The sequence below is a fragment of the Palaemon carinicauda genome, chromosome 13, assembly GCF_036898095.1.
Source record: "Palaemon carinicauda isolate YSFRI2023 chromosome 13, ASM3689809v2, whole genome shotgun sequence".
Lineage (NCBI taxonomy): Eukaryota > Metazoa > Arthropoda > Malacostraca > Decapoda > Palaemonidae > Palaemon > Palaemon carinicauda.
Genome location: NC_090737.1, coordinates 112,157,313 through 112,172,998, shown reverse-complemented (window position 1 = coordinate 112,172,998; position 15,686 = coordinate 112,157,313). Strand labels below are relative to the sequence as shown.

Here is a 15,686-nt window from a genome sequence, read left to right as displayed (position 1 = left end):
TCTATTTTCACAGGAACAGAATATCAGCCGGCTGGACAGCAGCGGGAACAACAGCATCAACAACCAGTACCTGCCGTAGTCATCGTACAGCAGCCCGTTGTTGTAGGAAATGGCACTCTGGCCCCTCGAGGTATCCCATTTCTTAGGAGGGGATTAAAGGTATTATTGCCGTAGCCTTATCGTATTGAACATTGATGTGTATATATATATATATATATATATATATATATATATATATATATATATATATATATATATATATATATATATATATATATATATATATATATATATATATATTATATATATATATATATATATATATATATATATACTGTATATATGTGCGTGCGTGTGTGTGTGTGTCTGTGTATGTGTATTTTATCAGAATCTTGGATTATTTCATTATAATGGATATACATTTTAATGGCATTGCTGTTTTCGAAATATTTATTTCAAATTGGTAATTACTTTTCTTGCAGTTTCCTTATTTAATTTCCTCATTGAGCTACTTTCCCTGTTGAAGCTCTCAACCTTATAGCATTCTGATTTCCCGACTAGGGTTGCAGCTGAGCAAGTAATAATAATAATAATAATAATAATAATAATAATAATAATAATAATAATAATAATAATAATAATAATAATAATAATAATAATAATAAAACTGTTTCTGTGCCTCATCGTCACCAACCTTGAAATTCTTGCCGTCATTTGTAAATCATGTTTTTGCATCCTGATGGGGAGTGCGGCCAGTGAGGTTTTAGAGGTTATGTATTTATTTAAGAAAATGTTTCTCATAACTTTATATTATATTTAATCTTTGTGTTTGTGTTTTAGCACCAAAAAAATAATACTTAACTGTGAAGTTAATGAACACGGACTGATCAGACATTAGCATTTGTGCAAAACCAGTTTTTCTACTTTTTTTTTTTTTTTTTTTTTTTTTTTTTTATTGAGCTATATATGGCAGTTTAAGTTTGACCTTTTATAATTTTTCTATATGTATGTTTTAAAGATTTTTATTAGCAATAACAAATAAACAATAAGGCTAGATGTTTAAAGAGCTTCGAAGATTACACGACATATACAAATTGAAGAATATATAAAACTCTTATATTTTTGGCCCGACCATTTAGGCACCTGACTGCTAAGTTTGTTGTTGCTATTGTTGCTCCATGTTGAATATCAACTCAGGCTGGTAGCCTTACTTTGCTGGTTCATGCAGTATGATTTGAATAATAAAAGTGGCTTTAGGAAAATACTCCTGTTAAGTGGCCGATGAGGTTTTGTCCATATAAAGTAGCCTTGAGAAAGAAACGCCATTGGCAAAACAAACAAGATTCTTTATAACATAAGCATAAGGGTTTACCAATAGTTATAGTGATAGGCTGTTATTTGCCCAGACAGTTTTCCAAGACCCGTGAGATACAATACAAATTTTAATATACCTTATACCCATGAAAACATATACCATACACACACACACACACACACACATATATATATATATGTATATATATATATATATATATATATATATATATATATATATATATATATATATATATATATATATATATATATATATATATATATATACATATACATAAATATATGTATATATTTATGTATATATATATATATATATATATATATATATATATATATATATATATATATATATATATATATACATATATATATATATATATATATATATATATATATATATATATATATATATATATATATATATATACATATCTATATATATATATATATATATATATATATATATATATATATATATATATATATATATATATATATATATATACACATACAAACATATATATATATATATATATATATATATATATATATATATATATATATATATATATATATATATATATAAATATATATATATATATATATATATATATATATATATATATATACATACATATATATATATATATATATATATATATATATATATATATATATATATATATATATATATATATATATATATATATATATATATATATATATATAAGAAAGAGAGAGTTTGAAATTTATTTTTTGGAACAAAGAGTCATGCGTTATGTCAGATACAGCAATACGCAGAAGAATATCAGATTGCCTAATTTGCAAATTTTCTTTATTGTGTCCTTCAGTGCATACCATAAAGAAGGATATGCTGGTTTTATCTCATATTGTACCTCTTAGCTCCCACGTGTACCTAAATTCATCTTTCATAGTATACAGATAACTATGATCCAAGAAAACTGAAAAAAAAAAAACATATTACTGATTTATTTTTATTCGAATTTGTATATAATCATAAGCGTCAAAATCTCTCTCTCTCTCTCTCTCTCTCTCTCTCTCTCTCTCTCTCTCTCTCTCTCTCTCAAAACCAGCAAGCTTGAATATACCCTTCAAAGTGATCTTGCAAGATTGTTCTTGTGCAATTCAACATACTCGAGTTTTAGCCATGAAATCTTATATAAGAATTTCAGAGGTTAAAAAATATTATAAGAAATGAAAAGATCATTGCAATACAGAGTTCTACACAGTTTATAAAACCACCACTTGCCCTTTCCTAACATAATTTTTTCCCCAGAACTTACATCTGGATGTTACTTTTAACCAACGATCTCATATCATGTGCATCCATGTATAGTACATAATATCCTCCCGTTGCTCGGAAATTGGTACTTACATCTTCCGTTTCCATTGCTCCCCATTAGGTGCACTATAAACTTTTCTTATGGGTTTCTGAAGCGTCTTAATGTTCAGTAGGTACATTCATCTTTTATCCCTTTATTTTACTACGGTTCCACTTACCGTCTTTCATCTTGCTGTCTTTAAATATTTTTGAAGGCCGCTCATGATTGGCAGAAGCAAGGAACAGTGATAGTTCCCAAGATTGCAGGTCAAGACCTTAGAGACTGATCATATTTACCGAAGATGAGCACCCAATCCCACTCCACCCAATCTAGGGCCCGAGAGGGCCAGGCAATGTCTGCTGATGACTCAGCAGGTACACCTATAGGACCCCCCCCCCCCATCGTCCTAAGCTCATAAGGATGGTGAGGTTACAGACACCACACAAATCTTTCGAGCTTGAGCATGACTTGAACCCCAGTCCGACGATCGCCAGGCAGGAATTTATTTTTTTTCCCTCGTGCAACTGCAAGGTGTTCCGTCAGTTGCATATTGTCACCATTGACTTACTTTCATAAACCGATTTCCAAATCTTCCAGTTGATCAAAGTAGCAAATTGCCCTTCAAGTGTAGTACTGCTGTACCTTTGTGCCTCGTAGAATCTCCAAAACTTAATTCCTACATTCCTACACTGTCCCCGTTTAATTTTACAAATATTCTCCCCAACATATCCCGCTTTGACGTCACTCACAGTCCCCACTCTCACCACATTGTTATCACACAGTATCCACAACTCCCAAACTCATAGTACTAGGTAATAAGACGCAATTCCATCTCTCCCACTTCTACATGGAGAACAGGCCAATTCCACACCTCCATCCTTGATTAAAGAAATCCTTTGTCAGTAGCATTCTAATTGGGTATAACACCCAAGGTTTCAGTTTTTCGTGTATACATATCAGACTGTACATCACACATTTTGTTCAAACAGCCATAACTCTGTCACACATGATTTTCCATACAATTATTACATCTCCCACCTTATTCAATAGCCGTATACATACCAGTTAACGCCACTTATTGACGTCATCCAAGTTCCTTTACGTCACACGCAGCCCCTATTCCATTTTAACGTAAACCCCAGATCATCCACACAATTCCGAACTTCCCACAAAGTTCCCTCTACCCACGCAACTCTCAAGTCACCCACGCAATCTCTATACTTTCCGTCTTCTTATACAAAGCAATAGCTGTTCAAGTTAAAAAAAAAAAAGAAAATAAACAAAAAGAAAAAAAAACTTTTTAGGACTTGAGATATGGATGTAGGGTAATACGTTAAGGAATATGCTATTTGTCACACACACACACACACATACACACACACACACACACACACACACACACATATATATATATATATATATATATATATATATATATATATATATATATATATATATATATATATATATATATATATATATGAACCAAATAAGATAGCATTAAAAACTCTCCCATCACGTCTATCTAAACAATAAAACGAAAATAGTAGAGAAATGACGTGACCTTGTACATGCTACCTGTTATTCACTTGAAATACAAGAATAGAAAAATAAATATCCCCTCTGGCACATGACTAGCAGAGAGAGAGAGAGAGAGAGAGAGAGAGAGAGAGAGAGAGAGAGAGAGAGAGAGAGAGAGAGAGAGAGAGGGCGGGCAATTTTCATTAAGCAGCATTGCTGTAGCTTCTGTTTAGCTATGAAATGCCATTACAGGTAAGTGGAGTGCCGGTCTAATTTTAGCGTCACTCGAGTAATGATCATGGATGGATAATTGTTGATTCAGGGTCATCTGTTGACGTGAACTCGGCCGACGGGAATTCTCTTTTAATTCATTTTGTTGATGTCAATATACAAAGTAGGAAACATACAAATATAATTATGTACTGTATTTGAAAATAGGCATTTGTACAAAAATTAATACATTTAAAATATTGTGACAATTATATTAAATTTTCCAAGTGTCTTAACTAACTACTTTTCTTTTCAGTTGAATAATGGGACTAAGATTGGACCCAGCTGTATCATATGCCTTGGTGTCACCGGTGGTGTTTTAACACTAATAGGAATTCCACTAAGCAGTGGTATCAGCGTCTTCACTGGCATATTATTTCTGCTTCTTGGAGGTGAGATTTCTTCAGTTTTATATGATAAAAGAAATTTTCTCAAGACTTCTCTATAATAAATGTATAGTCACGCACACTATTTTGTCTACTTTGACCTTCCTCGGTTTTTGTGGACAGGATAAATGGAAGAACCAAATATGCTTGGTGGTTTATCATGAATTTGCCTTTTTGTTCTTTCCCCTGATGTGTATCTTTGATCTTAGGACAATCATAATCAGCCCATCTTAGTTCAGATGAAGTTCTGATTTATTACCCTCTTTCACTCCACCTTCATTGCTCATATAATCCATCAACAGTTTATATTTACTGTAAATATTTTCTTTGCTTATACCGAACAGATACTGAGATTAAATGTCTGAAAGTTTCACAGATTTCTTGGTGTTGCCATTAAAGATATATTCATTTAATAAAATACTTGTATCGCTCCGGTCACGCATGATTTCTCTATTTTTTTTTTTTTTTTTTTTTTTTTTTTTTTTTATATCCTAATCTCAGTTTTTTTTAGTGGTAAATGACAGTTAAGATATTTCACTAATTGATATTTTTAAACTCAAACATGACCATATTATACAATAATTTTGGATATCATATATAGGAATTGCTGTACTTGCAAAACACCTCGCTTTACCTGCTTTATATTCCTCGCTATTATTGTATACTGAAACAATTGGAACAGTCCTGTCCATAACAGAAGACGTCTTCAAAAACTTCTCTATCGGAAAAGGGACACCCTTCATTTCATAAGTCAGTATCTATTATAGTCACTGATAAGTAAAACTATCTAATATACATTTGGATTTATTTTTTAAGAGAGAACTTCTCTGATATGTATAGCTAATTATGACTGTTTTAACTCATTGCCAAATGCAGTTGAAATCTTTGCTTTGGACAAGTGTATTCAGCTTCAATGTAAAACAAATAAACTCAGATGTTTAGAATATAGGTAGAAATATGGTAGTGTATAAACTGCAGATGTAATAAGCAGTTAGGAAAGGTATAGGGACATCAGAGCGTTCGAGCTGTGCGTCTGGTAAAGGTTTTTGAACATGAGTACATTTTTATAATCGGATTATCTAGGACCTGGAAGTTTTTATAATCAGATTATCTCAATGTAGCGTATAATTTAAATGAAATTGGGTAATTTTTTCATAGCTGATAATCAAGTAAGCTCATTTTAACTCTGAATTCTAACAATTTTTCCACATATGATTGAGGTCATAGAATAGAAACAAACTGTGTCACCTGAATTTATTGGAGACATACAGCCTCACTAAAAAGTATAAAACGGGAATCCACTGTTTATAGAGTAAAAGACAGCATTTCTAGGAGATAGAAAATACAACCTTTTACTATTGATCTGTAAGAAATTACCGCGAAAAGAGGACTGAAAAGATGTTTAATACTTTGCTCGTTTCAATAAATAATTTTCATTATTCTATGTACTGATTTTTAGATGTAATTAGGATTCCTTACCACACCAAGTTAGAAATAGGTAACATGTATTAGTTTTGGGATGAAGCTCGGGTGTAGTCTTAATTAGAATAAGGAAAAATAAAATGCTGGTCTATTCTAATATACGGATTTTTTTTTTTATTTATTCCTACTTCAAGGAAGAATTTAAAAGTATTTGTTTTTTTTTCACTAACGCTTATTTCCAATTTATGGAAAACTTTGATAGCTTTAAGGTTTTTAATTATCTTTCTTTTTTACTAACAAAGCTATTGCCTTGATTGGAAAAGCAGAATACCACAAGCTCAAAGCAGCCAATTGAGGAAAGGACATATTGAATTAGCCAAAAAACTGTATAAAAGTAATGTATTACAGATATGGAATATTATGTGACCAGTAAGACCATTGCAATACATTTTTTTAACGTATTAAACAGAAAAGGATTTATAGAAACTGTTAAAATCAGAAGTTCCTCCAATTCAACCGCCAGTTTAGAAAAATCGTTCACAATCGGGTCACAGCTGAAATAAAACTTCTAGAATACTGTGAAGTATTTTGCCATGGTGGAGAAGGCATGACCATTAGAATTGCCTTTGTACCTAGTACTACGTACAGGATTATAAAGTCTCGGGAGGTGTAAATGTATAAGACCCTCAGAGTAATGATAAAAATAAAAGGCAACATTCATAAAAGACTAACTGAACGACGGTGCCAAAGATTGGTATCCAGATCAGGACTAAGGAATTTAATAGACAGCAAGTTTGTATCCAACATATTAAGATCAGAATCAGCAGCTAAATACCAGTGAGGTAAGCAATACTTGAGACAAGGTAGAATGAAAGAGAAGAAACAATCCCTCAGGATAGACTGATCATCGAAAATCATAAAAAACTTTCTCAATAAGCCAATTTATTCTGCAATTTAAAAAGAAACTTACCGAAACGCTCATCAAAAGTAAATTTGCAATCATGAGTAACAAATAAGTTATGTATAGTAAAAGAGACATTGTCAATGCAAAGGTCTTGATATTCAGGACCCACTGCCGACGACATACGATCACACTGTCTTTGAGTTTTGAGTTCAACTTCATGTCCCAAAATTACCACTATACACTAGTTTAACTAGATCTCTTTTAATGGATTCAGTTACCATAGGTCTATATTCGGGAGAGTGAATTGATACAAAGAAAGTAACATCATCTGCATATGCAATGAACTTCTTTTTTAAGCAAACGCATCTAGCATGTATATATAGTACGAATAGTAATGGGCCCGAGCAATACCTTGAGGAGCAGTAGACGTTGCAGTTCTGTAGTTAATATGGTGCCATCAACAAATACTTTCTCCATTCTACTACTTGAAAATTCAGTATTGATATCAAGAAAGGGCTTACCTACTCCCAGCTGCGGCACTAAAATCAAAATCAATCGTATGAACTGTCTGACCACACTTTAAGGATTTCTGTAAATCCTTGGAAATTGTAAGAAAGGCATCATATGCTCCAATGATTTAGACAAATTCCAGTTGCAAACTAGTGAAGAGATAATTACTTATGCCTACCTATATAGACAATTTGCCAAAAGACTTTAAAAAAAGTCAGCATAATATGAGAGTTATAAAAAATGGGTGGTATTCAGCCGGGTTAGAACTACCACAAAGAAATTTACTCAATGTAGTAGCATTACCAATTCTCCAGCAAGTGCATAGACTTACATTTTCTTGCAAACTTGCAAAAAATAACAGAGAACCTTGGAGCTAAGAAATCAAGAGTAAAGAAAATAAAATTTTCATCTTTGAGTATTAAGGTCAGGTAAGCGTGTTCTAATTTCGCAGGATCGAAAAGTCTAACACGTTAGCTGTGTCTTGGGAAGATCGATTTCCTTATGACTCTGCTTACAGTTAAACATATCGGCCAAAGGGTTTACCTTTTCCTTTGAATAGTGAGTGATATAGACATCTGTTAGTTCTACACCCAAGAGTGCAGGTTTGAGGGTGCACACCCTTTATGGTTCTTGGTTGTATCAGAAAGGGTTTCTTATAGGGTCAAGTTATATTCCATTTCAGTTGAAACATAAACTCCTTGAGCGGCAGCTCTTAGTTGAGTATACAGTAGTTATTATGAGTATAATCTGATCGATTACTTTTCCAAAGATTAAAAGTTTGTAGTTGCTTTTTTTTTTTTCATATAAGCTGGTTTACAACTATCTCTGAGTCTGAGCTTGTCCTTCAGTCAGTAGTTTAACACACGTGAGAGGATATTATTATTATTATTATTATTATTATTATTATTATTATTATTATTATTATTATTATTATTATTATTATTATTATTATTACAAGCTGAGGTATAACCCTAGTTGGGAAAGCAAGATGCTTTAAGCCCAAGGGCTCCAACAGGGAAAAGATATCACAGTGAGGAAAGGGAAAGGGAAATAGATAAACTACAAGAGAAGTAGTAAACAATCAAAATATAATATTCTAAGAACAGTAACACCATCAAATTACATCTTTCATTTGTAAACTATAAAAACTTGAAAAAAAAAAAAAAAAAAAAAAAAGAATACGAAGATACATAAAATAGAACAGCGCGCCCGAGTGTAACCTCAAGCAGGAGAGCTCTAATCCAAGACAGTGAAAGGCCGTGGTACAGAGGCTATAGCACTACCCAAGAATAGAGAACAATAGTTTGATTTTGGAGTGTTCTTCTCCTAGAAGAGCTGCTTACCTTATCTAAAGAGACTCTTCTACTCTTACCGAGCGGAAAGTAGCCACTGAAAAATTACATTGCAGTAGTTAACCCGTTGAGCGATGAAGAATTGTTTGGTAATCTCAGTGTTGTCAGTTGTAAGAGGACATAGAAGAATTTGGAAAGAATAGGCCAGACTTTTCTGTGTATGTGTAGGCAAAGACAAAATGTGCCGTAACGAGAGAGAAGGATCCAATGTAGTAATGTCTGGCCAGTCAAAGGACCCAGTAACACTATTGGTAGTATATCAACGGGTGTCTGGTGCCTTGGCAAACCTACTACCTAATGATATTGACCAGATTTCCCTTCAAGAGAACAACATATTCAGCCTCTATATACAATTATTACCAATCAAACTGCAGAGTATCACACTAAATGTCATTCCAGTCGTCTTGATACTTTTTATAAATATCTTTGAAGCGTATGACACATCTGGGACAGGCTGCTCAGTCGTAATGACTAACTAGATTAAGGTATGATCATACGTCTCACACTTGTAAGTAGCTCTCCATACAATTTGCTCACAGCTTGATTCTCAAAGCAAAGTCTTAAGCCTTGTTGATCAGTGGAAGAAACAACATTTAACCACTCCCTATGGTGATCACTGTAATCAGCAAACAAATGCGAAAGAGATATTTCTATCACTTTATACCCTAGCCATAGTGACAAGAAGAGGAACGAAGATAGAGCCATCCAAGGTTTGATTCCAATAGATGGAACGCATACAAAAGTTTTTATGCCAGCAGCGACCTTTTATGATTTGAATCTCGAGACATCCACAACATAGCAGGACTCATGTGAGGCAGGGTAATTAGTCCTAATATGAACTATCATGCCCCATGCCTTCAGAAAGGCATACTATTTGAAAATGATGAATAACTATTTCTTTTTAAATAAAAGTTCCCAAGAATGATAGAATATCATAATGTATGGAGGTAACTGTAAGGTCTCTAATGTAGCCCACAAATATTGCAAGACACAAGATGATACTAGCAAAGTTTAGGACACACTGATCCTGGATTTTTCTCAATATCTCCAAACAAATTAGAATTAAAACAATAGAAACGCCTGCTCCTACTTGAAAACAAACTAAATAAGGAAGATATAATCAACAACTAAGAGACTAATGAAAAAAAAAATTTGATGAAATGGGTCAATGTGGTGGAACTTACACACCATGCAAAGCTTGGTGTACCCTCTGTGATAGCCATTATCTACTATCAGTGGTAACTTGAAATGTATCTGGTTATATTTTTGTCTTACAGGTATCTCATTGCATATTATTTTACAGGTATTAAATAATATTTTTTTTTTCTTTCAGGTGGTTTACTTGCAGTCTGCTTTAAATTTTGTCAAAAGGCCAAGCAAGATTATGATGCTCTCCCTCAAGATCATCCCGATCGAATAAAGTACTCTGCTCTCGTTTACACTCCTCAACGAGGAGGAGGAAACATCATGCCAATCCCTACACGTTCAACTTGCCAGTTTCTCCCGGGGGCTCAGGTCATTACTTCTCCTGCCTCCTTGCAAGGGGGTCAGGTAATAGCTAACTGCCAACTGCCTCCAGGTTTTCAGATCATTGATTCTTCTTCAATTGGTCAGATTGAAGGGGCATCTCGCTGGAATGTTCATCCTTCCCAGCCCCAGCCCCCAGTCTGCCCAGATGATGACAAACCCCCATCTTATGAAGAGGTGTGCCGTGATATGGCAAATCGTTAGTTCGAAGTACTCAAGAGTGAGTTTATGTTTAAGCAAAAGAGCCATTTTTTCTATGTTCAAGGTTTAAAGCCTAGTCAAGTATTTGGGATTTTACATTATATTGCATACGCTGTGCAGTACGCCGCATAAACCCAACTTTTTCCATAATCATTAGTCCTGCATGTATTAATATCATTTTGATATAGGTTCATGTCTGTAGTACTACTGTTCGTAAGTGATTATTTTTAGTATGGTTTCTTTTGAGTTATTGTTTTCAAAGATATAAACAAATAATCTATTAATCCCTGATATATTTTGTTTAATTTTACTGGTAACATTGATAAGACATTATGCATGACAGTTGTTATATTTTGAAACTTACTTTCAGGACATACTGTGTATGTTATTGATAAAGTTTTGTATTCTATTTATCTTTGCAAAGAGATTAATAATAAATTGTCACAAAGTATAGCAAGATGTTTTATCCATAAGTTAGTGATAAGTTTTTTGATAGATGGATGCGTTTCAGATTTCATGAGTTATTGATTGATGATAAATGGTGTTCTTCATTATAAGAGGTAAATTATTTTTTGTGTGTGACAGATGCTTAACAGTATAGACATGGAATGCTATGGTAAGTTCACTAAAATAACCGGTTGTTGAATTTTGTAATCAATTTTCAGCTCATTTCTTTTTATTTAGAATATATAATTAATTGTTTTTAGGCTGTAATGCATTAGTTGGATAACCTAAGAGGATTTTTTTTGCGTCCAGCATGAATATATATATATATATATATATATATATATATATATATATATATATATATATATATATATATATATATATATATATATATATATATATATATATATATATTTTTTTTTTTTTTTTGGGGGGGGGGTGAAAACCTTTTTGTTTTTATAGCTCAGTTGTGAATAAAATCATTGCTGACTAAGTATATTTGCTCTACTATTGTTTACTGCGAAATAGAAGATACATAATTAGAAAGATGATAAATATGGTATTCACAACCAAAACAAAATAAAGATCCCGATTTAATTGTATGCTGCCATACTTTTCTCTTCAGAAATGGACATATTCCCTTCCGCTGAAGTTCTTTAGTTTTTGTACTTGGTATTTATGCTAAAATACCATGTTAGATACCTATGTTACAATATATTACCGGGGTTGTGTAACCTTTTAGATAAACTTTTGCGATACCTGGAACCACTAAAACTGCTACCTCATTTGTGGGTAGAAATGGGCAATCTGGATAAAGGTCTACTTTAAACTCTACTTTTAACAATGAGATTTGTACATTAGGAATTTTTATAACTTGATTAGCTGAAATACCCATATTCCTATCTTTTTCTCTCTCCATTTATCTCTTTCTATTTTGACCTTATTTACCTCATTCGGTCGGATATATTCAGTATATCTTAATGATTTCGATAAATGATAAATGATTAAGGAATGAAAGCTGAGCTTGTGGGGAGGAGTAGTAAGGTTTTAACTTAATTATATTTTATGGCTGGTCTTATTACCTCTTATTTTATTCCTACGTTGGTTTCGCTTCTGGGATCCATGACTTATCTTCAATAATTAAGATCTTCCTATATGCTGTGAATACAAATTTGAATAATGACGATGATTTAGGTGTGGCAAGGAATGAAAATCCTGTGAATGAGCTGGCTTAAGGCTCATTTTATGACCCTCGAGCCCTACATAGAGAAAATTATAATTTTTGCGTCAAAATATGGATCTGTATTTATCCCTAAAATCCTTAAAAAATCTGCAAGTTCATAAAATAATTGTTTAGTGTCTTGCAAAAGGTAGGTCTTATAGATAATTTGCATTCGAAGAATTGTTTTTAACTACAATTTTTACTTTATCATTAACATTTGGAAATGTGAATAAATAGACTGTTTTGATCGCATATGTCACATCGCCAAAAGATCTATAAAACAGCAGGAATGCTTTTTCAAATCATGAAATGAACGGAACTGTTAGATAACAGTTTTCCCCATCATGCTACAAAATTTCAAGAATCGGATGAAAGATCCCATATATTGTAAGCATATCATTCTGGATCTCTAACAGAAATAACAACAACAATAATTTGAACTCATGTACGACCTAATAATGAAGATGAATTTTAGTGTTAGATGTTACTTGCATAATTCATTTTTTTTTTTTTTTTTTTTAATTCAGTGATGTTAAGAACTATATTCTAAAATAGGATGATGGCTTTCCTTAATTTACAACTTATCGGACTGATTTCAAAAGCAACCAATAAATAGCAGAATTTCAGGGACTAATGATGACTGTTTAATATATTTGCATTAAAAATTGACGGGTAATATGTTAAAAGTCTTACAAATCCTAATGTTCATCTAAATGAAACAAAGTTTGCCAAACAACCTCCTTAATAATTCAAATTGATGGTGAGACCATTAACTCGGAATATGAAGTAGTAAAAACATTATTGTATCCTCTTAGAAAATGTTTTAGGAACTTGTAGAAAAAAAAAAACAAGAACTATAACATCACACAATAAATCATTTAGAATAAGTGTGAAACTAAAACAACATCGTCACTACTTTGAACCCCCGATTAAAGTCTCCTCATCAAGTAACATCTCGATCATCTATTATTTTTCTGCAAACTTGCAATACACAAATGAAGCAACTCACGCAACGTAATTGGGTACATAATTATTTTCATCAGACGAACTTTAACTCAGACGGATATTCGCCTACGAACTCTTTGTTAGCGAATATTTTCATACGAATATTTTCCATTGGATTTTTTTCTTTTATACGAAATTTTTTCCCGACGAAATTATGTCGTTAAGAACATTCTACAAACATAAAACGACATGAGAATCCACATATGAACTTTAGTGTACGAACTTTTGCTTACATACTTTTTTTTAAACAGAATTCATCCCTTACGAACATTTGGTTACTAACAATTGCGTAGGACATTTTTGCTTACAAACTATTTCCATACGTACTTTGATCAAGGAATCATGTATGGATGCATTCGACATATTTGCTATTTAGTGGAAAGGAAAGTTTCTATTACATAGATATTTTAATTACGTTACCAGGTATATGCAAATTAAAATAATCAGATCGTGAAGAGGAGAAAGTATTTTCTGGAATATGCAAATAATAATTATCAGATCGTGAAGAGGAGAACCTTTTAACTAGAAAATGCCAATCAAAATTATCAGATCGTGAAGAGAATAACCTTGTAACTGGAATATGCAAATTAAAATCATGAGATCGTGAAGAGGAGAACCTAGTAACTGGAATATGCAAATTAAAATTATCAGATCGTGAAGGGGAGAACCCTGTAAGTTGAATATGCAAATTAAAATTATCAGATCGTGAAGAGGAGAACCCTGTAAGTTGAATATGCAAATTAAAATTATCAGATCGTGAAGAAGAAAACCTTGCAACTAGAATATGCAAATTAAGATCATTAGATCGTGAAGAGGAGAACGTTGTAACTGAAATATGCATATTAAAATTATCAGATGGCGAATAGGAGAAGCTGTTAACTGGATTATGCAAATTAAATCATCAAGTCATCGATATAAGAACCTAGTAACTGGAATATACAAGTTATAATAATCAGATCGTAAAGAGAAGAAACTGTTAACGAGAATATGCAAATTAAAATCATCAGATCATGAAGAGGGGAGCCTGGTAACTGGAATATGAAAATTAAAATCATCAGATCGTGAAGAGGAGAAGCTGTTAACTGGAAATATCGAATTAAAATCATCAAATCATCTATATAAAAACCTAGTAACTTAATATACAAATTAAAATTATCAGATCGTGAAGAGAAGAAGCTGTTAACGGGAATATGCAAATTAAAATCATCAAGTCATGAAGAGGAAAACCTCATAACTGGAATATGCGAATTAAAATCATCAGATCGTGAAGAGGCGAATATGGTGAATGGAATATGTAAATTAAAATCATCAAATCCTAAAGAGGAGAACCTGTCAACGAGAATACGTAAATTAACATAATCAGATCTTGAAGACGTGAACCTGTTAACTGGAATATGCAAATTAAAATCATCAGATCGTGAAGAGGAGAACCTGTTAACTGGAATATGAAAATTAAAATAATGAGATCGGTAAGAGGAGAACCCATTAATAGGAATATGCAAATTAAAATCATCAGAATGTGAAGAGGAGAACCTGGTAACTGGATCATGCAAATTATAGTCATGAGATCGTGAAGAGGAAAACCTGGTCACTGGAATATGCAAATTGAAATGATCAGATCGTGAAGAGGAGAACCTTGTAACCGGAATATGCAAATTAAAATCCTCTGCTCGTGAAAAGGAGGACCTGCTAACTGGAATATGCAAATTAAAATCCTCTGATCGTGAAAAGGAGGACCTGAAAACTGGAATATGCAAATTAAAATCATCAGATCGTGAAGAGGAGAAGCTATTAATTGGAATATGAAAAATTAAAATCATGAGATCGTGAAGAGGAGAACTTGCCAAGTGGAATATCCAAATTAAAATCATCTGATCATGAAGAGAAGAACCTGGTAACTGGAATATGCAAATTGTAATCCTGTAATCGTGAAGAGAAGAACCTGTTTACTGGAATATGCAAATCAATATCAGCAGATCGTGAAGAGGAAAATCTGGTAACTGGAATATGGAAATTAAAATAATTAGATCGTGGAGAGGAGAACGTGCTAACCGGAATAGGGAAATTAAAATAATCTTATCGTGAAGAGGAGAACGTTTTAACTCGAATATGCCAATTAAAACCCTCAGATCAGGGAGATGAGAACCTGTTAACTGGAGTATGAAAACTTAAAATCACCAGATCATGAGCCTGTTAACTGGAATATGCAAAATATAATCCTCTGATTGTGAAGAGAAGAAC

At 32.5% G+C, this 15,686-nt stretch overlaps 1 protein-coding gene across 5 annotated transcripts in view; it reads left to right on the top strand.

Moving 5' to 3' along the window:
* Positions 1-11,222, top strand: part of LOC137652356 (uncharacterized) — a 28,158-nt gene extending 16,936 nt beyond the window's left edge. For all 5 annotated transcript variants that reach the window (XM_068385719.1, XM_068385717.1, XM_068385716.1 and 2 more), the window contains 3 exons: positions 14-159; positions 4,726-4,861; positions 10,377-11,222. In XM_068385719.1, the coding sequence (XP_068241820.1) occupies positions 14-159; positions 4,726-4,861; positions 10,377-10,774 (680 nt within the window). In that variant the 3' untranslated portion in view covers positions 10,775-11,222. The remainder of the gene's footprint in view (positions 1-13; positions 160-4,725; positions 4,862-10,376) is intronic.
* The last annotated feature ends 4,464 nt before the right edge of the window (positions 11,223-15,686 follow it).